A 23,627-nucleotide genomic window follows, 5' to 3' on the forward strand; every position below is an offset into this window, starting at 1 on the left:
ACTGTGCCAGTAATATAACTGTCTCTGTAACAATGACATATTATTGGCACAATCAGCCCACTGAGTAGTTTACACACGATGTTGTCGGAACAACACCTGCCTGCCAAAGCTGACAGATTTATCAGAGCTGCTGCTGCATTCGGCTGCAAGGAGTCAATTATAGTTGTTATGTACATAAAAGCAAATGAATGCATCAAAATATCACCCAACGCATGTCTTTGTTTTCTTGAAACAAAGAATGAAAGTTTCAGGCAAAATTAATCAAGATTGAAAATTAACAACTTGCATGTTTTTATCCAATTCAAGAAATCCATTTTGTTGCAGGTGGGAAAGTCACTACAAACCCCTGCAGTGTAGCTGAACACTGTTGAAATCAGCAGATCTTAATATGAAATTGTACCAGAGCTCTACAAATTTCTAAAGATATGAAATATGTTGGGCTAAACTTGAGGAATATGAGAAAAAGGAGCCAAAACACATCAGACAGAATCATGCGTCCATGAGGCTGTGCAGTCTTGAATATTTAACTCCGTGTGAAACCCAGACAGCTTCAATGACGAGCTGGAAAAAGCTGATAAGAAATATAAGTGTTACTGTCGTTTGGAAAAAAAAATAAAAAATTTAACAAGCTCAAAGCTTGCGGGCAAACAAAATGGAATACATTTTTCTAAGGGGGAAAACATTTACAATTAGGGGCAAACAGCTTCTCCGCCTGCCTCTCTTTTATCCCATTTCCAATTCCATCATTTCCTCCGTCATTTCACCTTTTTGGTCCCCATAGGAGACCGTCCCATCGGCCAGCCTCCTAGCAACCGTGAGGGAGAGAGGGAGAGATGGGGAGAGAGGAGAGAGAGGAGAGAGAGAGGAGGAGGAGAGAGAGGAGGGAGAGGGAGAGGAGGAGGACAGAGTCTAAAAATAGCAACAGTGAGTTTTGAGCAGCATCACACCTCACAGAGGCATCACTGCGCTACTGAGCACACTTCCTGATCCTCATAATCATCACACAGACACACACACACACGCACACACACACATCTGTTAAGCACATCAGTGGGTGTCAAGCATGATTATCTTGAACTGGTTAACACTGAATATGCTGCCTGTCTACACGTTTTCCTCTCTTTTCTTTCTCTTCACTCTTGGACCAAAACAGAAATACATACAGAGCTCTGTGTGTGTGTGTGTGTGTGTGTGTGTGTGTGTGTGTGTGTGTGTGTGTGTCTACCCGAGTATGGGACAGACAGACAGACAGACAGTAATAAAACACGGCTGCAGAGGCTATGAATCATATTTATAGACCAACAAATTCCTCTGGGTTCGGAAAACAGGAGAGGTGAAGGACGAGAGCCACCCAGACAGATCAACAGACAGACAGACGGACGGACGGACATTTGCATGCTTCAAGGACATAATCCTCCACAATGAAACACAAGCTGGGGCGTCTGAAATCTGGGGAGAAAAATGTGATGAGTCAGAGTGCAGCCTCTCTGTCTGCCTCACAGAGCAATGGATGGATGGATGGATGGATGGATGGATGGTGGTCAGCCTGGTGTGTTATGGGCGGCAGAGGAAGAGAAGACGGGTGACGGAAAGGGAGCAAAGACGTCAGAGCATCTCTGACATCAGAAATCACGTGACTAAAGTCTGTCTGCGTTGGGCTCGCTGCACATATGCTGCACGCCAGAGTGAGAGACTGCTTTGTGTTTGTAGGTCTGTGTATTTCTCTTGTTTTCTATGTGATAAATGTGCAAAATGCATGAAGAGTCCAGACAGATAAACGTAGCAATAAAACTAATAAAAATCTAGATAACACAAGCGGTTATGGACAATATTATCTTTATATTATTATAGATAGAACCACAACAGTGAGAGCAGGCACATGAACAATGAAACACCTTCTTCTACCCGCATCTGAATCCAGTCTGCAAGAGATCATTTCAAATGAATGGTGACATTTTCAATATATTCAGCGTGATCTCGCCCTGAGCACATGTTTAATTGCTTTTCCTTTACTCCAGGAAAAGGCAGTGGAGACCCAGTCAAGTGACTTCTGATTTGGTTATTACAGTAGATTAAAGGGCAATCGCAGCAATTAAGTACTAGATTTGAATATGTTGGAGGAATTCGCATGAGACATGTTACATGGAAGCAGCAGTGGCCAAGACATCCTGACTTTTACACATTTGTCTGGGTCGAGCTCCAAAAACACTGGCTCCTACATTTCCTACATTTGTGCTACAGGCAGCATTGGGGGTAAAGAAAAAAAGAAAATCCCTGATGCAATCAAACTGTTTCTGTTTCTCTCCTACTTCTTAAACGGTCAGAAAAGCTCCAAACAACACAACTTCATTACTGTATCGATGTGTTTAAACTTGTTGCCTTCGTCAGGGTCATCGTAATACCCTCGGTTTCCGTTTTACTTTAATGTACCAAAAATTTAACCTTTTTAAGTGCAGCTGAATTGCAAAAAAAAATAAAAAATAAAAAAAAAGATAAATGCACTCCTGTGCCAACTCGATTTTGTTTCGTAATCACGCATAAAAGATTATTAAGTATTAAGTACTCTCTCTCACTTTTCTTAGCAGGCAATGCTGTAACATAAGTTAAACAAAGTTATGGTGTTTGTAATAAATCTGTAGTGTCCTTACGCGAGCTGAGATTAGCCTTATGATGTCACAGTTGTGTGTTCAGGTTTGTTTTTCTCCAGCTTGATGAAGCAGAGGGCTTTATACAATACATTCATAGCAAACTGAGTGTTTAAATGATGCAGTGCCCTTTAATTGTAAGCAGATAATCGGGCTGAACCTTTGTGATTAAAGATCCGATTTGTAAGTAAACTGATTTATGAGTCTCATTCCCAGCTCCTTTAGACCTTTAAAACTAGTTAGTGTGATGAGAATTAGGTTTTTAATGACTCAATTTCTTTTATATCCAATAATGAAGTAGTTGACACTTTCCCTCACAGTGGCTGCCTGTCAGCAGGTTAGTTCACAGCAGGGAGAGGCTGCTCCTGAAGGTACAAGACTGGGCTGAAGCTAATCCTGGTTTAACTGAGACAAAGGATCAGGACCTGATTAGGCTAACTGAGGGCTCAACACCGGCTAATCTCATTGCAGTCAACTACACCGAGATTTCATTACATTCACATATAGCTACAAGTTGCCGCTACTGCTCACACAATGGCTAAAGCTTGTGCTGGTCTTAATTCTTCTCCTGATCCACAGACATGGAATTATGTAAGCATCCAAAGGGAGGCATTAAGGCAGGAGAGGAACAATGAGTATGGATATGTTTACATTAGCAAAGAAGAGATTCAACTAATTAGATCCAAATCTGTGTGAGCACAAAGATGTTCGTAAAAGTGACCAGTTGTGCTGTTACTAAAGTCACATTCATTTCAGTTGTAAATCTAAACACTAATTTTGCTCTTGATCACGCTGCAGCACATCCGCAAGGACATTAGAGAAAATCTGAGATTTGGAGGACAAACAGATCAGGGCCATGGGAGAGTGTGTGTGTGCACAGCATATGTGCACATACTGTATGTATACATGTGTGTGTTGGGGGTGTAAAGCTGTAGCCATGGTGCCGGGCATCCATCCAGAGTGTTTACAAAGTCAACAGCAGATTAGAGTCTTTTCACCTTGCTAATACTGAGCTCTGAGATTTCACTCTTGGACTGGAGACACCCTGGCATGCCATGACTTCTCTGAACCCTCTCAGGGTTTTTTCCCCTACTTACACTGACTTATCCTAACTGATGGCTTATCAGGCCACGTCCATGAAAATCATGTCCAGTTTGAACTTTTTGGATTTTCATGATTTCTTTAAGATTTACAAAAGGAGGACTACTGTTGTTTTCTATGCATTGAAAACACACAATATTTTAATTTCTGCCACTTGGAGTCTCACAATCAAAACAAAAGATGTAGTTTGATGTCATCATGAGGCAGTGTGGGATCATGGGAGTTGTTGTCTTCATTGTTAAACATCCAACATTGCCAATTAAAATCTATCTGATGTGGCAATTAACATTTATTCTACTCAACCAAAAGATATAACATACTTCTAGTGATGTTTAGACAGAAGCTGGACAGAAGCTGCTCTGTAGTCTGGTGGTACGGCAGTGGATACTCCTGTATCACTTGCCAGACAGCAGCAAGGTGAACAGGCTGTTCCTGATGTAAGCTACTGCTTGAGTACCCTTTGGGCGGCACCTCACCATACTGATATCACTGACGCTCTGATGCCTTAATGTTGAATTGTTACATATTATATATTTAAGTCTCACTTGACTAACTTTATTAAACAATGGACCATCTATGACACCAATGAAAACATCACAACTTCACATTTAGGCAGCACTGTTGACGTAAGACTAAAAAGACTGTCCCATGCCCTCGCTACATCAATGTGTCTTCAGGTAAATGAGAAAATGCTCTGGTAATCCAGCTGTACCAGTCAAATATTGTGCAATTAAAACATTAATACAAACATTTAATCAGATAGATCAAAAAGATCTTGTCATGGTCGACACATTATCCATGTAGCTGAACTCCACTCAAATAAAATGACACTCCTCTGCTCTGTTGTAAAGAAGTAGGTGGTCCAGTGGGTGAAATAAACTTGTTCTTTCAACTTTAAAGAAGAATGAAAAGAAGGAGATACAAGTAAACCGAGTGGTATCCGGAAAAAGGGTTTTTTATACGATACAGTCTGGCAGAGACAAATATCCAGACGTCTGCAGTGTACGGACAGTGTTTTGCTCACATATACTCAGTAAAGCAGTCAATGGAGTTCCAGACTGCAGAGGCCTCGTCACATGATGCCACTCATGTGAGAATCTGCTGTTTTTCTGCTCAGCTGGGCAGACGCAGCATGACGCCAAGATACAAAGACCTTATAGCTGGTGGAGAGTTCGGTCGGAGAGAAACTGCTGGTGCTGCTGAACCCAACGGTGTTCCCTAACTGGACTCTTGGCACGACTTGCGTGCCAATGATCAGAGATCAGTGTTGCCCACTAAGCTATGACGCTGCCCTGCACCTAATCACATTAGTCTAGTCCGCGCTGACTCTTAGAGTAGTGTAGTTCACTTCTGTATGCTATGCCAGGGTAGGAGAATCAGTGCTCCGATGAGGTTTTGCTTCATGCTTACACCAGAAAATGGGCCTGAACAATTTATACAATTGGGAGGAGATGCTAAGCTAACCACCTCTTCAGATATTTTCGTGGTTTTCTAATATGACCCTTCCCTTGCTGGAACATGCTATAGTTAACAGGGAGCCTTGGGAGAATATTTTACATGGCCTCTAGATCTATAGTACCATTTAAAAAGGAGAACATACCGCTTCCCATCTCGGCAACTAGGTTGTGTCCTAGCTGCCAAGCTAGTCACACAGTCCAATATCTACAAAGGTTGAGAAAAACTACTTTTTACTTTTTTTTTTTTTTTTTACAAAAACTCAGCTGAGGCTAAAATCTGATTTTATGCTACCCTGAAGTTATTACTGCCCTGTTGCTTTCAATGACATACAATTTTACCACAGGAGAAGGGTGTGCCAGTACTGGGGCTCCATGTTGCACATTGGAGATGCAACAAATTCAACAAAAACTGAAGAAACACATCACTTATCAAAGAACATACAGCTACACAGAGAAAGGAGCTTCAACAGATCAGATTTTTTCATTTGATCCATCTTCTTTAACCATTTCTCAAGACTTTCATGAGACTTGAAAAAACATTAAAAGACGTTATAGTTAGAGGTAATAAACTTACTTGGACAAACATGTACTCCAACTCCCGATTCATCTTGTCTCTTTATCAAGTCTCTAGCTCATGCTGCGAATCTGCCGGTTTTCTGGATGCCTCCAGCCACACAAGACCAGACCCTAGCTGATTGAGCACTGAGCTCCAGCACTCACTGCTGAATGAAACCTTCCCATTGTGTCCACAGACACAAACAGCGTTCAACAAATGTTCCCCAAATTCCCTCGCCCTGCAGCAGATGACTGGCCGTCCCTGCTGTCTATCAACCACTCGGGCTTCCTTTTTCAATCACATGAGTTTTGAGGCAGACGGGGGGAAAAAACAAGACTTTCCCACAAACCACTACACAGCTCCGAAAAACAACTGTGTGACAGGCACATAATGGAGCTGTAATACCAAATTTTGATGCCATATGCTGGAATAAAGGTGTCCTCTCGTTTTGGAGTTGTGCAGTTCATTTATATCCAAACAGGAATCAGAGTTTGAATTTCTAAACGAACTACAAGTCTGTGTTGTATGACAATGACACATGTCACTTACTTGAAGACACCAGGTGGAAACTCAAACAAACACAATGTTGAAAGAAGATGCTTGAGGTGCACAACAGATAACTGCTTCACATCACTCTGAATATAATAGTCAGATTCAATATTTTAGCCATAAACACACATCTGTGTGTTTGTCTGCATCGGACAGGACTGCAATGACTACATGCCAGAGCATATACAACATGACTGCGCAATTACTTTAACCAGGTTATCTCAGTAATCTAATGCACATGCTCTCAATTACAGCTGGGGAGAAATAAATAAACCACTGACATTAGATCATGTAAATCTCACCACCAGATGCAGTTGAGGTGTCACCTATAGCACACAAAGCACCACTTGTTTTTGTTAACTATGATGCCAAAATCTGAAATGTTTACCATGTTCAACACCTCTGTTTAGTGCATTAGCATGCTAACATTTGCTAACTTAAACGAAACACAGTGTGAGTGCAGTTGAGGATCATGTGAATGTCAGTAAACATAGGTGGTATTTAGTCATAGTCCAAGTACTGGACAAATACTTTTTCAATTTTTTACAATATTTTTCACAAGGTAAAGGTGCAAAAAAGGACTGCCAAATTTGTTGCATTTAATATTTAAAGAAACATGAATAACTGAGCCAAATTTCATCAAAATCCATCCAAAAACGGTTGAAATTTCTCACTCAAAAACAAAAATGGCAAAAAATTTAGGGAAAAGAATGATTTAAAGGTGTTGTAGATTAAAAGTAGACCGACACTAAATCACAGACACCCACTGTTGCCGTGCTCTCTGTGGGTTAAAATAGCAAAGCATGCTGTGCTTTTGAAAACACCCCAACAAGTGATGTAACAGCAGGTGTTTTCCTTTCCATCAGCTGCTCGTGACATCACTGCCTGCCCCTCATCAGGAGTGATATGTGACCTCATGTGCAACATGCTTGAAATTTTGATCCCTGCTGCTGTTTTCTGACCCATATGATCCAGCCAAGATTCACCATGAAGTCCCACATCCCTGCACCACATACAGCTATTAGAGCTTAGCATCCAGTCAATGTGACTAGAACATTAAGAGGTGGGATGATTAATGAAGAATCACACTGACACAGAGGTGAATCTTTCTTTTGCTACCAGCATTTTAAATGCGGGAAAACTACCTTTTGCTGGCAGTTTGGCATATGAATGACCGCACATTAGTTAGCACCACATACTGCAGTAAACACACAGTATACAGTGTAGGAATGAGTCCTGCTTTATGAAAAACTATTAGTTTTCCTCATCAGTTAGATAATAATACTATAACTGTAACAATAACGATGTGATCAGTGATAACACTCTTTTAAATAGTGGTGATAACTGTCGGCAGCTTGGGAAAATGGATCTTAAGGACCAGTTTCTGCTGTATATTGCACAGAGAAACAAACTAAAAACCCAAAAGAATATGGGGTTATGAAATCCTTCAAAGATGAGAGGAGTTAGGAAAATCACACTGTTAAGAGACAAATTGTATTCAAATTTCTGTAAGAGTCAACATCAATTATCATGGCGATTATCTAGGACGACATCAGTAAGGAGAAAACAAACTTCAGTGCCAAACACCAATTTCGCAGAATGTCTGGGATAAAATGCTTACAAAATGTGAAGTTCGCAGCTAAATATCAGGTTATATAAGCATTTAATAAGTTGCTTACATAACCAAGATTGACTTACTAGAGTAGGCCATCTGAAAAGTGTTATCTAAAGGCCATCAATTAGTTTACATAAAAAACGTAGGCAATATTATTTTGTAGGATAATGTCCCAAACTCAAGTGGATTAATGGCTCTGTAAATTCAAATGGATTTGAAAATGACCCCAAAAATATAATTTGCCACTGTCGTTGTCATTGTTGTTGTGGATGGTGGAGCTGTGGTTTCGACTCCACCATGCACTCGAGTTAGAATGATTTTTAAACCAACATATTTGTAGTTATTGTTATCAGCCCTTTACTGCCAGCTCCTCCAGAGGACTGACAGCCGACCACGTCGAGCTCAATTCACAGACAAATCAAGGATGTCTGAACTGCAGTCGGAGGCAACACATCTTTATATGACCATACAAATCGATGCCGAGTCTAGTAGCTCTAAAAATAAAGTATATGCACTTGTTGTGTGTTGAACAGCTTTTCCATCTGAGTCATCTAATGGAGCATTATCTCACTTCATCCTCCTGCTCTCTGCTCTCAGTTACACAGTGGTGTTTCATTCACCTCTGACTAGGTTTGATCCTGATTTGATTTAGGCTCAGAGAGATGAAACAAACTGAATCAAATCTTTCCAAAAAAAAAAAAAAAAAAAAAAGCTGATTTGTTTTCCTGATTGATGCTTACACCTGCTTGATTCATCCCTGTCCTCCCGCCTACAAAATCTGCCTTCAACTCTGACTCTCTTTATGCTGGCGGTCAGGTCAAACAGGAGCCAAACGTAGACTGGAACAGAATTTTATGCTGTGTGTGTATGTGCGTGCACGTTAACCACACAGCTCAGACCCGCTCAATAAGCTTCTATAAGGCTGACTCATACACACAAAGGGCAGAGTGTTTTCCAGCCCTGTGTTGGAAAAGGAAATCACAGAGAGGGGTTTGACATCAGAGGTTGATTTTTTAAAAACAGACTGATCCATTCAACGTAGAAGCTAACTTTGTGTTTTCAGGCCACACTGACACACTGAGTTCCCCCTGTGTTCATTTTTAAATCTAAAAGTATTTTAAATCAAACATGATCCTTGTGCAATATAAGACTGACAAATTGATGGGTGGCTACAAGCCAAATGCTGCTGGTGGAAGAAAAACAGATTTAGCTGCCTCAACCAAAATCTACTGACTTTTTGTTCAGAGGCTGGTTGTAATTTCACACCCAGGTGCTCTTTATGCAAAACCCAACAAATAATGTCATTGCTAAAAGACAGCAAACGTAGGAAGCAACCCTTATTTCTCTTAAATTGGAAATGCATCACACTGCATGTCAGACAGGTTATGTTTAATGAGGTTTCAAAGCCAATTTCATAAATTTGAAAGACAGATATTCTGTATCGACATTTAACATATTTGAGAATATCCTGCAAATTGAAAGGCATTTTGCAGGAAACTGAAAGTACAACTGGGACATTTATTTAAATGCCCAGTTAGAAACACATAAACATTCCTATTTTTTTTAATGCCCAATGAAGTTTATTGTTTCAGCGCACCGATGTCATGTCAGACAATAGAGGTCATTATGAAATAGGTCAACTATAAAATATCCTGCCTGCGTAACATATCTTTGTTAAAAGTTTTCACCATATTTGAAAGATCAGTACAAAAATGTGTGTATATTTGATATTCGCCTCCCTTGATATCAGGAGGTTTTTACTCCCGAATATCAGCATTGACCTAAAAATAAAAAATCGAGTATTGCTAGGCTCGCTTGTGCACAGCTCCAATAAGTTTCACAGTTAATCAATTAATTGTCAGACAGCAAAAAAAAATCACAAGTTTATCACAAGTTCCTAAAATTTAAGATGATGTCCTTCAATTACACATTTTGTTGATTTAGACAATCAGCACATATTCACATGTAAGAAGTGAATTATTTGCTTAAAATGTATTGATAAACTGTTGCCAGTCAATTTTCTGTTGATCAATTAATTTAAAAAGATTCAATATTAAATGTTGCAATTCTGTTTGCATTCCTGCAAGATCAGAGGTCAAAAGAGCAGCGTCCCAGGAGCCGACAGTGTCAGATACATCAGCAGAGCGTCCATTTGCTGACACAGGGTTCAAATCTGTGTCACCTGGTCCAGAGACAGTTCTGTGACCATCTGTGCACACCGATCTGAACCACTTCGGACAGAAAAGGCTGGAGGAAAATAACGTATATCAACATGAGACGTACAGCTGATAGCGGGGTAACTGAAATCGCAATTCGGAATTTGAAAAGGAATTTCAATCACGCTCGTCATCACACACACCGTCACGTTTCCCCTCCAACACAACCTTATTCAAGCTTTCTTTCCAAGTAGGGGGATGGGTGACTCATTTATTTCACCCTCCCTCCCTTTTCTCTCTCTCTCTCTCTCACACACACACACACAGACACACACTCCACTTTCTTAACATTTGCAATCACAGAAACACAGAGGCAGCAGCAGCATCACTTATGACCTTGTGAGTCTTGAGTGTACCAGGCCTCCCAGGCTGCAGTGTCACATTGTCTCCAGTGAGCATTTGTGAACATTAAAAAAACAACAGTGAGGCTTCAGGGCCTCCACCAGTCCTCACATCCTGGATGCTAAAGGATGCTAAAACTGTCCGGATGCGGATCTCATCGCAGCATCTCTCGGCGGTACCCAGCCTGCAGGACTCGGGCTCACACATCCCAAAACAACCGGCTCTATGAGCCTGAGACACAAACCGACATCGTCTCAAAACACCGCCACAAGGACATTTAGGTGCACAGCTTTGAGTTGAGGCCACATATTGTTGTTTAAAACGGTATATACAAAAAAAAAGCAGAGCCTCCATGATGGCTGGCACCGCCTTTGCATCATCCCAGCCCCCCCTCTAGCCTCCAGATGTCAAACAAGAAGGCCCGGGAGGACAAGATAATCTTGTTTTCGTGAACACACAAGCTGACAAAATGACAAGAAAAAAAAAAAAAACCACGATAATAATGACGTTGATTTTGAGAGGAGGAAGAGTGTTATAAGGGCAGAAAACTGACTCTCCGCAGCATCTTATCGTCAGCTGCACCCATTTCACCGCTTACATCTATATTTAAACACCCGAACGCCTCCTGCTGCGACTCAAAACAACACGTTTTATCCGCTTTCAGCTTCATTTTCATTCATTTAAAACCAAAACAAGACTCGCCTGCTTAAAAAAAACACATTTCTATACAGCGAAGACCGAGCTGTCATTGTGTTTTTAGTGAGGACACCCTGAATATTTGGGGGTGTTTAGCATGACGCTGAACCTGCGACCCCAACGGTTATTTAGCCGACATGCTAGCAGGCAGCTACAAACATACACAAACATATACACTTGTCGTACCTTTGTGTACAGCTCCGACGCTGCCATGACGGTCACTCGCTATGTCCTTTCTCCAAATCTGGGCTAAAACTCCGGCAGGTCTCCTGGCTGCATGAGACCCGGTGTGTGTTGTCATGAAGCGGAGGAAGAGGAGGAGGAAGGGGAAATCCTTTTGTCGCTGCGAGGCTTCAAGATGAAGATGAGTCTCTTATCGCCATGATAACCTGGAAAGCTCGGGGCTGCTGCTGCTGCTGCTGAGGTTTCGGCGTCTCACTTTGCATTCTGGGTATGATGGGTGAAATGATTCAGCCAAAACGAGCCGGCTGCTGCTGCTGCGTGGGAAACTGCGCCCCCCGCCGGCCAAGAGACGAAAGCACACCAACAAACAAGAGAAGCTTCTTCTTCTTCTTCTTCTTCTTCTTCTTCTTCTTCTTCTCTGATATACATAACTGTAGGATGTATGAGCATAATGCATTATGGGAGTTAGATAAACAACACAGCTGCTATTATTTTCTACCTTGTGTGACAGTTTTATGCTTAGGAGGTCATATTAAGCTTATTTTCAGCTATATTTAACAAAAAAAAAAACTGGGGAAAAAACCCCACAATTTTCCCATATGACGTGTTGCTGTGGTGATTTTTATCTGAATGGTCACTTTGTTGCGTCACTGACCAGAAACGGTTGAAGGAGAAGAAAAGCATCTGTGAAACGTTGGATAACGAAACGATGCACTTGCCTTTGCCCTCCTGTCAGAACCATGTTACGGTCCCAACACAAACATAATGTGATAAAATATTAGAGACATTTATGGCTGATCAGAATATTACGTCACTGACCTCCTCATGCAATTCCCAGGGATCGTGATTGACTCAGAGTCAGAACTCCTTTATTGGTCCCGCAAACGGGGATATATCTGTGTGTCACAGCAGCCTGAGGACAGTTCAATTTAACAATAAACAACAATAATAGTACAAAATAAACAACATAATAAAAAGGTAAGAAACAGATTCCCATATACATAATATGTACAAGTGGCCCGCCCCTTTCTGTGACATCACCCCCATGAAGTCATCATTCACATTTCATTTCATTAATTTTATGGTAAAAGTACAGAATGGAAATCAATAACACTTGAGCTGAGGTGTCCAAATTACCTGAATTCACCTGATTACAATATTAAAGTTATGTAACTTGATTACATTACATAGTATTGGACTAATAACAAATAAAGACCAGAGAAATGAAATATCAATTAAAAAGTAATCTTTTTTCATCCTATTGATAATTGTTGACCTGAGTTAGTTCTATTAATAATTGTTTTATTTGTTTTTTAGCCTCTTATAACAAGACAGATTAAAAGACTACAGACAGTAACCAAAACTGGACTTGAATCAAGGACACAGTTTAAGTCTCTGTTCAAGGACACAGTTTAAGTCTCTGTTCATGAGACACTGGCATAACCAACTGAGCAAAACTACATTTGACGTCTTCTTTTTCTTCTTCTATTGGCTTTTATTGGCCATTGGCAACCAGCTTTTAGGTGCATTTACCGCTACCTACTGGACTGGAGTATGGAACATGAGATGGCCAGAATAGGAAAACTCATTTGACTCTCTGGTTAAATCATTGTAAATCAGGGTTAATAGTAAGTCCCGCCCACAGATTTTCTAACGAATGGCGGTGGTGCGCGCCAAAAGGGGCGGTCTTGCTCGTTTCCCGCGTGAAATTAGAGCGTTTCCCTCCAAAACTTAAGATGCTTATAATAACTGCTTATGGATCATCACTCTGGTTGGAGGCCCTTCTCTGAGGACATGAACACGGTCAGTAAACAGCTCTGTATGAATCTGCTTTATGTGTCCTGTTACCTGCTCAGTACAGGTGTATTCATGTCTGTGTGTGAGGTATGTCTTACCGATCTCAGGTTATAAGCCCAGGTGATTTTCCTTCATATATCAGGGAGCTTCACAAAGTAACTATCTTCATGCTTGTCTGAGTCCAGAAAGTTCTATGTATGTGCAGGTTAAAAGGGAGCCAGCCTGCCTCTCATGTTGGTGAGATTTGTTTTTGCCTCAAATGTTTCTGAAATAACTCTGAACAGGAGGCTGAAGATGGCTCATTTAACTGTTTAATTTAAGTGTTGAGGTAAATTCGGCTGTAACATAATCATCTAACTACATCCAGTTAAATCCACGATGGACTTTATGTTTTGCACAGTGCACCAAACCTCCATTGTGATTTTGGTTGTTTTATCTCTGCCATGTTTATAACATGAAGAATGCTCAGTTAATTAAATATAGGTCACTTTCTCAAAACATGTCGGAAGTTTCGGTAAAATTGGCATGAAACTTTTTTCAAATGTATGTACTCTTTAGAACCAGGAAATCTGGTTAGCTAACGTTAGCCAGTCAGTTTAAGTGAGTGGTTATGTGTTAGCTAGCTGACTTTAAATTTGTTTGCAATGCTCTGCACGGTTTGGGCAAGGACACATGAACCTGGTACTGACACTATAACGAGCTTATAAAGAAGACTGAGTCATTTCATCCTTGTGTTTTTACAGACAGGTTTGCATGTTAGCTAACTTGTGTGTCTGTTGGAGAGTGTTAGCATGAAGCCATTATGGTGCTGTGTAATGTTAACTCATTAATATTAGCATTGTTACAGCTGAATATCTGAGTACAGCGCAGTTAGCTAACAGACTCCATGTGTTGTGTATAATAATGTCTCAGTATGTTAGCCTGTCAGCATCAAGAAGGTCATTTTGAGCAGCTAAAGTAGTTTATACACACAATATGCAGCCTCATTGCAGCCTGCACAGAATGTATTCAGTGTGTTTGTCTCAGTTCTGGTTTAATGTGTTATCTAAATCACTGCACTGACTCCCTGTGTGTCAAAAGATAGACTTCATTTCATTTTCATTACTTCAATCATTTTACTCCTTTATAAAGCACTAAATGTTCTCAGGACTTAATACATTTGGTTTACTTTTGGTTTGCCTCTAAAAAACACATTTATTAAATCAGATTATAGTAGATTTTACAGTGCAGAGTGATGTGAGACTCCTGAAGTGATGTCATGCACATGGTTGCAGACTGCTGTATCATTCTTTATTATAAAATGATAATCCTGTAAGAAATCCCCTTTTTTTCTGGATGTGTCTGTATTCTGATTAGATCTTCTTTTTTCCATTTACCATCAGAATAAATACACACACACACACACACACACACACACACACACACACACACACACACACAAACCTCTCCCTAGGTGAGCAGTGGGACTTGTCTTCAGCTTCAAGTGGAACAGCTCTGACCTTTATGGTGATCAGACCTGGAGAGAAGAGACACCTGGTCCAACAAGGTCAGTGCAATTGAGGTGCCAGAATTAAAGGCAGAAAGTGTGAGATTTGTAGGTTGCTGTTCATTAATACTCTATGATCAGTCAATGATTCTAGAGGGTAGTCGAGTCTCATTCACAGGTCGTTGAATACCAACAGTTTGGGTTGGCAGAAGCCACTACAGTGTCACTGTTGGGACACTAGTCTCTCTCCCTCTTTTTTTGTTTGTCTTTAAAAAAAATGAAATAAAAAGACAAACAAATTTCCAAAAAAGCAATGTACAAGTTACTTCGATGGGAAACAAAAGAAGGAAGTAAAAGTAGTATTTTAAATGGGTTTTACCAAGTTCTATATTGTAGGCAACTGGCCTTGTCTCAGTTCAACATGTTAAATGGGTTTTGTTTACTGAGAGGAAAATAAACAGTATGTCTGTTTAGAATGCCTGCATTTTATTTGGTATCACTTGTATATTTAACATGTATATCTACACTGTTCAGCCACAATATTAAAATAACTGGCAAGTGAAGTGAGCATTGATCATCTTGTTAAAATGTTCTGCTGGGAAACTTTGACTTCTGTCATTTTTGTGGAGCCTCTTTGACAAACACCACCCACACAAACACCATTCAGACCAACTACACCCCGTCATGGCAAAGAACCCAAGGTGTCAAACTGGCCTCCTCATTCTCCAGATTCCAATCCAGTTGAGCATCAATGGGATGCGCCAGAATCCCATCCATGTTGGGGCCCCCGTGGATCGATCTTGGCTCAGACTGCATCCAGTGGAAGCTCAGTTGGATTGAAATCTGGGGAATCTGGAGGCCAGGTTGACACCTTGAGCTCTTTCCCACGTTCTTTGGGTCGTTCCTGAGCCGTTTTTACAGAGTTGCAGGCACATTGTCCTGCTGGGGGGGGGCACTGCCATCGAGGAGTGCTGCTGCCATGAGGGGGTATTACTTGGTCTGCAGCTGTGTTTTGGTGACTGGTGTTTGTCAAAGCATGAGTGCTAGGATTCATGGTTTCACAGCCGAACATGGCATTGAAACACAATGATCAATGTTATTTATTTCACCTGTCACTGGCTCTCAGTGTTTATGCATGTTAAATGCTTTTTACAAATACACCCAAAACCTCCACAAATAAACACAAATCTCCACAACAAAACACAAAACCTCCACAAATAAACACAAAACTTCCACCAATACACTCAAAGTCTCCACAAATTAAACACAAACTAACACAATATACACTAAAAACCTCCACAAATAAACACAAAACTTCCACAAATAAACACAAAACTTCCACCAATACACTCAAAGTCTCCACAAATACACTCAAAATCTCCCAAAAAAGACTAAAAAACTTAATCACAATGACACACAAAATAACCATAAATACACAAAAACTTACACAAAAACCTCCACAAATATACTAAAACTTACACAAATATACTTAGACCTCAACAAATTCACTAAAAAGCTTCCACAAAATCCCCACAAAACCTCCATAAAGAGAAGTGAAACTACCACTGCTCTTCTTTCTCATTTTGCAGGTGATGGACGGTTGAGAAGACGAGCCAAACATTGGAGACGAGCTGCCACAGGAGCCTGAAGGAAAAGTGTGAGTATCTTTCACCTGTGCTTTACGAGGAGGATCAAACATGGCTGACTTATCTGCAGAGTACTGATGGCCACTGTTTGTTTCTCCAGAACGAGAGCAGCCAGGAGCTGAAAGTGTGGGCAGAGGAACGGGCTGCTGAGGGCGAGTTGGACAACAGTTTCCTGTCAGCAAGTTTGGTGGACTGACATGTTGTCTGGTTGGTGCTTGGCCCAGGACAGGAAGGCTCTGCAGCAGGTGATCCATCCATCCACAGAGCATCAGTGACAGTGGAGAGGAGAGGTGTCTGCTCAGAACTCAAAGAAGAATACTGAAAAAGACCATCCATCCATCCATCCATCATCTGTACATATTCTATGTACGCCGCTTAATCCTCTGCAGGGTCGCGGGGGGGCTGGAGCCTATCCCAGCTGACTTAGGGCGAAGGCAGGGGACACCCTGGACAGGTCGCCAGTCCATCGCAGGGCCACACATAGAGACGAACACTCTCACACACTCTCATTCACACCTACGGACAATTTAGAATGATCAATTAACCTCAGTATGTTTTTGGACTGTGGGAGGAAGCCGGAGTACCCGGTGAAAACCCACGCTTGCACAGGGAGAACATACAAACTCCACACAGAAAGATCCCAGGCGTCCCAACCGGCGATCTTCTAGCTGTGAGGCAGCAGTGCTAGCCACTGGGCCACTGTGCAGCCCCCTGAAAAAGACCAAAAAAAAAAAAAACTGAATAAACCGCTGACATTGCTTCTGTCCTCAGGCTGTGAGACTCCTGAACATCCTCAACAAAAGACACTGCTTTGGTTTCTGTCCGTCTGTGATGTAGCATTGAATGAGTCGAAATTATTTTACAAGCCTGGTGTTGTCAAATGTTTTCTATCAGATCAGTGGGAAGTGTTTGCTGCTTGCAAACACACTCACACTCTCAAGCACAAGAGCACCACCGACCCTCAGAAGCTGCCATGTTCAATTCCAATAGGGCCCTTTAAAATCAGTTTTATTTTTTCTCAAATTCCGTTTCCTGGTCGCGTAATATACTGCGGTCAAGCCAGCCGTGGTTCATGTTTGCTTGGTCAAATCAGCCGCACCTTTTTTTTTTTTTTTACTGTGATCGTAATGAAACCACTCTGACTGTGGGTCAGACTGCAGTCTCACAATCAGAACCATGAAACATACAAAACATCTACAGTAATTATTCCCGGTAATAAACTGAAGGTTTCTGGATTTCAAAGTAAACGACAACGACTGAAAAAAAACAAAACAAAAAATTGTTTCCATAAGTAGTCCAAGATTCATATACTGTTGAACGTAAGCACTTCCTGGACTACTTGCATGCATAATATGAAGTACTTTTATTGTGTACTTTATGAGTAAACGTGCCAAAATCCTTAACAGAGGACTGGCCGGTTTTTGTATGGGTCTTTGAAGGAATACTGTTGCAAATGCTACGTTATATTAAATAAAATTATGTGTCACCCTCAGTTGTGGGTCGTTTCAATCAATCATCTTTGTTTAGAATGTCCAAGGGTGTTTTTTTTTTAAAATGTATATGTTGGTGCAAGTATTAGGGTTTGGTTATAAAGGGAACATTTTAAATCTTAACTGACACAAAAGCTGGTAAATAATAAAAAAAGGAATAGAAAAAAAAAATCAACATTGTATTATTGCCTTACACTAACTGTAAGGGAACATTTACCATCAACCATGTGGAATATAGACAAACAGGTACCATTTCCTCACCCAAGTGATTTTTGATGAGCCAATATTTACAAACCAGCCTGTGCATTGAGTCAACATAACACAGCAATTAAACATTTGTGCAAAACTATTTTATTTACAAAACAAAATGGCACAAAGTGACAGCAGGGCAGCCATATACATGCACAGCTGAGGCGGATGTAGTGCTAGCTTAGATTTACCACATCGCAGGTAAACGTCATCCAGTCAGTAAGGACCCTGGAAAAGCACTTTACAGGGCCATGGACAATTTTAAGATGAAACTACTTATGCATATAGAAGTTTAGTTTTTTTTTCATGTCTGAATACAATTCATAACACAATTTGTTCCCAGTGCCACGAGCTGCCCCCAGTACATTGTTTAACCATGAATTTAGTCTACTCACACAGCGTACAGGACACAGAGACTGGTCCCTACTGAAAGGAATTTAGCTTTCAGGTACCACATACTCCTTTAACTCTCATTGAGCACTGATGATTCATTCATGGCAACTTGGAACTAGAAGCTTTGGCCTGAGGAGAGTGACTGTGTCGTCGTCTGAAGCTGAAACACATGGCACACACCACAAACACAGTGCAAACTTTCAACATTGCAGCTGGAACTGAAGCAACAACACTGCCACCTCCTCTCTCACAAGTAGACTGTTTCCTAGTTTCAAGGAGTCTTGAATGCACCATCTACCCAGTGCTGTTCAGCAGCTGTGTCTATGCTCAGTGCACCTTGATGAATTAAAGTGGAGCTCAGTGAGGTTCACCTTTGGGATCCCTGTGTCACACATGCACTTCCATATGACACTCTGGCGTTCACCGTGTGGTCCTTAAGTACCCCCCCACCCATGATTCACAATCAAAATGGTAATGAAACTGAGCTCAGCCTCTGGATTATTATATTCAGTGAATCACTCAAGCATATTGACAGCATAATTTAGAATAAGGACATAAAGTGAATGATACAAATCAGATGTAAAATGCTTTAAAAGGCTGACGTCTGCCCCTGTGCCAAACAAAAGGAAATATATATATATACACACACACACTTCCAAACTGAGGGGTCCTGATGACCATACTAAAGCCCTCCAACCATGCTGCTTGCCCCATCTCTTCAGCCAGTAAACACCATAGTTATCGGTCGTCCAGTGGCGTCACATTCCGCTCATCACTCTCACGCTCGGATGTACTGTCTTTCAACGTATCTTACATGGAGGTAATGAGAAAATAAAAAGAAACATGGAAATGTAAGAGGACAATGACACAAGGATAGTCAGTTTGGGAAAGTAGCGAGTAGCAAGGGACAAAAACAAGCACAGGAGGTAGTCGAGACAAAGCTAGATGGGTTGGAAACAAAAATAAACAGGGTTCTGCTCAGCTCGGCCAGCTGGCTGGATGCTAGCTGTGGGTTCCTGGTGGGAGGGGTCAGGGGACAGGTGGTAGTGTGAGGGGTGGGAGAGGTAATGTTACAGCTCTGAGACTTGAGTGGAGAGGGGGTTAGGGCTGGGACGTGGTGCAGGGGCTGTTGAGGCTGTGTGTGCATCAGCCTGCCAGTTTACTGGCCACTAGAGAGGGTTTCCTCTGGGGCAGGTCCTGGGGGGTGGGGATGTGGTCGCCTGTGATCTCCGTCTTCTCTGGTGCGGCTGTCGGCAGCTGCTTGTTCTTTATCTTCGCTTTAGCCATGTTGTAGTCGCCAGAGTCAAAGTATTTTTGCTGTAGGGAGACATAAGTTTCAAATTTTAGAAGTGTGAACAGTTAACGAAAAGAATTATAACCTGCGAATAATGTAAGCTCCCAATATAGAGAAGATTTGGTTTTATTTATATATTATATATTATAATTATTATTTAATACTTAAATTACATTGCAAGGTGAAATAACAGCATATGAGTATGAACCATATACAAGTCTGCTGATGATAACAGAATAATAATAGTACTAATATTCAGACTTACCCACCTTATATAAATGACATGGTTAAGAGAGCAAATGCCACAAACTGTGATCTTGTTTTAAAAGGTACCCTGTGGATTTTGACCACTGTTAGTGCTGTGAAGCAGTGTTTTATGACTGGATCCACATTATGGTTGTATTGTCTACAAACAAGGACATAGATGCCCACGTGGGCGGCAACTAACAATCACTTGCATTACCACTTAATCATTAGTTGTTTAGTCTATAAATGACCAGAAATGTGAACAATGCTTGCAGATCTCCAAGTAAGGTCTTCAAATTGATACTTTTGTCCAACCAAAAGTCCAGAGGGACTTTTCATTTATGGTTATAAATGACCATGCAGAGCACGACATCCTTACATTGAAGAGGCTGGAACAAATCTGCTGATTCACATTTGGTGGCGGTAACTCACCCACAAGTAAGACACATGCCAACAAAGCAGTGAAGGAGGAGGCTGCTGGTGAGTTATCATGGATGTGAATACATCATGGTTTAAAATAGATTTTTAAATATACTTTGAGAAAATTTACAAGAGCTGAAATGCATTCAACATTTCACACCTCAAAAGATACACACAATGCATTCTGGTGGGAACAATGAATGTAAAAAAAAAAAGTTTTTGTTCAGAGGAAAGCTCCACAACTGTCAGCTGCAGAATTTTGGCAGGCAAAATAATTACACGTACTTCTTCTTGCTTCTCAAATGTTGCAATAACTTATCTTCAAAACTACAGATTGTTACAACTTTCGTTAAACGTCCAACACAAGCTACAAAACTGCCTACGTAGTCTAACTAAACGTAAAATTATCATATAAAATACTGATGGAATATGATAAATATATGGATGTTTGGTTTGGTGTGTTCATTTTACCTGATAACTGGCCTAACTCATATCCTGTAAATCAAAACTTCTCATTCAGCTGAATCCTTTCAGTACTCACAAGTGTAAAGAAAATACTCTGTTCGGCTGAGTAAGTTTCTTACTTAGTTAATTACAAATCAATTAATCACTTAACAGAAGTGTCTGACACAGTGTCAAATAATAATATCAGGTGAATACTTGGACCTTAAGTGATATGAGTAAGTTTCTGCCAGTATTTTTACTGGATAGATTAACTGTTCTTCATCACAACAACCCAGGAGGTCTCTATGAATGACATAATCATCCCAGTATCACAACATCTTAAATCATGGCACAATATAAGGAGACAGTTTGATTAAACATTCAGTTGCAAATTGATGGGAGACACACCTAGCTGCTAGACTAAAATATCCTCCCTGTAATAAATCCTACATTCATGAAGTTTAGATTTAATTGACACTGAGGGGAGATGTTTACACTGTGTTCATATTGGAGACTGCAGTTTTCAAGTGTTGTGATACTGAAACATGTTTCTAAAATAGTCTTGTCCCGCTGATATAAGGCTAGTATGTATGTAGAATTATTGTGTTACAAATATAAAGGGGACAGCAGGTTCAGAAACTGTCTTTTGAATGAATTCTGCACTTTTCACAATCAAAACACAAGAGACAACTCACCCCCTTCTGGAGGCGTTTGCGGAGCAGATCGGAGCCCCCCGGCTTGTTTCCTAAATTTGGGTATCTGGCCTTCAGTTTGGCCTCCTCCGCCTTCTCTGGACTGATCACCTTGTCCTGAACCTCCTGAAAACGAGCAGAAGCGTGAGGTATTGAGATGAGGGGGAGACAATATGTTTAGAAACCACGTAGTTATTGCACAACCACTAGAGAGGTGTACATTCACCAGCTCCCACTTTAATCATCTGATGGCCCTGTGGTAATACATTAGATAATCTGACTGTCCATTAGAGCTTGCTACCGTAAATACTCGTTTATTAAAGCCAATCATAAAACATTTCTATACGAGAACTATGGAAAAAAAACAACATTTACGGCTTTCAAACATAGCACAGCGTAACACAATATTAGCACAGAAGCGTGTAATACATCCACCTGCCTGGTAGTGTTGATGCTACAGTACAGGTTTAAATCACAGCTACTGCGGTTTATGGAGATCCATATAGACATCAGGCTAAAAGGAAATACTGTCTAGTATTTGCTCGACAGCCTGCTAGCAAAGCAGACACTAAAGAGCTAACTCACACTTGCTTCAAATACAGTAAGTGTAACATGTTATGTACAATAAATGCGTTGCAACATAACCACCAGCTCGTTGCTAGTCGCAGCTGGCGCGGTTTGGCTAGGTAGCACTTAGCGGTAAAACACTGCGGTAGCTAAAGTGGAATTTAAGATAACGTTGCTGTGACTGGGCTTCAAGCCAGAGTACAGCAGGCTGCTAGCTCCAGATAAGCTAACGTTAGCAGCTGAGCTAACTGTTGCCAATCCTCCACTGTGTGTGAGTGTCATGACAGCTAGCTTGGCGAGCTGCAAACATTAGCTAGCGGCTGCGTTACCTCTGACATTCACACCAACCGTCCGAAACACTCGCCGCGTTAGCAACGGAGACGACAGACCAGCTAACCGCTGACACGGTGTCGCTACAGGGCCCGGTAAATAATTTTTACTACCGTAACAAGGGCTTTGTAGCTGGCTTTGGTTGATATGTCAACAATAACGAGCGCGGGGTGAGGAAGCAATGCTAACAGCGTTAGCTTTGCCGAAGTCAACGGTGCTAATGTTTCTGATATAACGCCAATCCGCCGCACAGTTACCTTCTCGTCCACCGATGTCTCCTCGGACGTCTGCGTCTCTTCGTTATCCCCCGACATGTCTATGTTACCGTGGTCTCAGACACGAGATTGCTCACTAGTTGGACAAGTGATCCACAAATCCCCCCTTCTGCTCTGACTTTCCGTACCCATACGAGTCCTGCCGAGCGCGCAATCCCGCACAAGAAATACTACGTCACATGCGGAGACACCACGCGCGCTCACGCTCTGGCACTCCCGCCGTGCGCGCGCATCCAGAGCCCGGATCCGCTTTACATTGCGTAACGCGCCGATCAGCTGTGAGACCCATGTGTTGCAACACAAATCCAGATTTTGGTGGAATAATCCTCAGATCTAGAGGGATGACGATGGCTGCTGCGCTGATTAACACGGTGCAGCTCATTTTACGAGTTCTCACATAACATTTTTATTTATTTTTTTTAATTCTTTGTTCTGTGGCAGAGACTGAAATGTGCTGTTGATCTGCTCACATTGTGCTACATGAAGGGGATGATACAGACACTGCAGTGCAGACCCTTCAGTTTGACTTTGTCATCATGCTGAATTATAATAAATAAATATATAACAAGGTGCATGTAGATGTGGTGAGGCTGTGCAGATGCAGTGGCTGTCATGTTAAATGACCATCACCTCCAGTATCTGCAGCCTTGCAGACAGCAGTGGGCTATACACAGTGACTACCTTAATCATTGCTGTGTGGTCTTCCAGGTGTTACAACCTGTAGTCTGGTATTATGAATGAATTATGAATAATTTTGGGCTATGCAGGAAGTGTAAGATCACAGGGCTGCACGTTTTAATTGTAGTTACAAAAAGCCCCCAAAAAACATGAATGGAGATATCAGTTTTAGATGAACCATTGTGGTCCCTAACTTTGTGACCAATTCTAGCATATTCGTTCCCATATGACAGTTATGTTTGAGTGTAGATATTTGTTTT

The 23,627-nt window shown here is 41.2% G+C and overlaps 2 protein-coding genes and 1 long non-coding RNA gene across 8 annotated transcripts in view; 1 reads left to right on the forward strand and 2 right to left on the reverse strand.

The window, feature by feature from the left end:
• The window catches only part of myo5aa (myosin VAa), a 51,971-nt gene extending 40,193 nt beyond the window's left edge, over window positions 1-11,778 (reverse strand). For 5 of the 6 annotated variants that reach the window (XM_037095286.1, XM_037095281.1, XM_037095285.1 and 2 more), the window contains exon 1: window positions 11,364-11,774. In XM_037095286.1, coding sequence (XP_036951181.1) covers window positions 11,364-11,390 — 27 coding nt within the window. In that variant the 5' untranslated portion in view covers window positions 11,391-11,774. Of the gene's footprint in view, window positions 1-11,363 lie in introns of all 6 variants that reach the window. The other variant, XM_037095280.1, reaches the window with a different exon arrangement.
• Window positions 11,779-16,087: 4,309 nt separating this feature from the next.
• On the forward strand, window positions 16,088-16,620 carry LOC119018370. Its single transcript, XR_005074733.1, has 2 exons — window positions 16,088-16,300; window positions 16,390-16,620. It is a non-coding gene; the product is annotated as an uncharacterized LOC119018370 (long non-coding RNA).
• A 1,487-nt stretch (window positions 16,621-18,107) lies between these two features.
• On the reverse strand, window positions 18,108-22,865 carry LOC119018436 (cAMP-regulated phosphoprotein 19-A-like). The gene is made up of 3 exons (XM_037096105.1): window positions 22,672-22,865; window positions 21,521-21,643; window positions 18,108-19,738 (listed from the first exon to the last, which is right to left on the reverse strand). Exons 1-3 carry the CDS (start codon window positions 22,726-22,728, stop codon window positions 19,568-19,570), a joined length of 351 nt encoding a protein of 116 aa, XP_036952000.1. The 5' UTR covers window positions 22,729-22,865; the 3' UTR covers window positions 18,108-19,567.
• Window positions 22,866-23,627: the final 762 nt, after the last annotated feature.

The sequence above is a fragment of the Acanthopagrus latus genome, chromosome 4 (assembly GCF_904848185.1).
Source record: "Acanthopagrus latus isolate v.2019 chromosome 4, fAcaLat1.1, whole genome shotgun sequence".
Classification (NCBI taxonomy): domain Eukaryota; kingdom Metazoa; phylum Chordata; class Actinopteri; order Spariformes; family Sparidae; genus Acanthopagrus; species Acanthopagrus latus.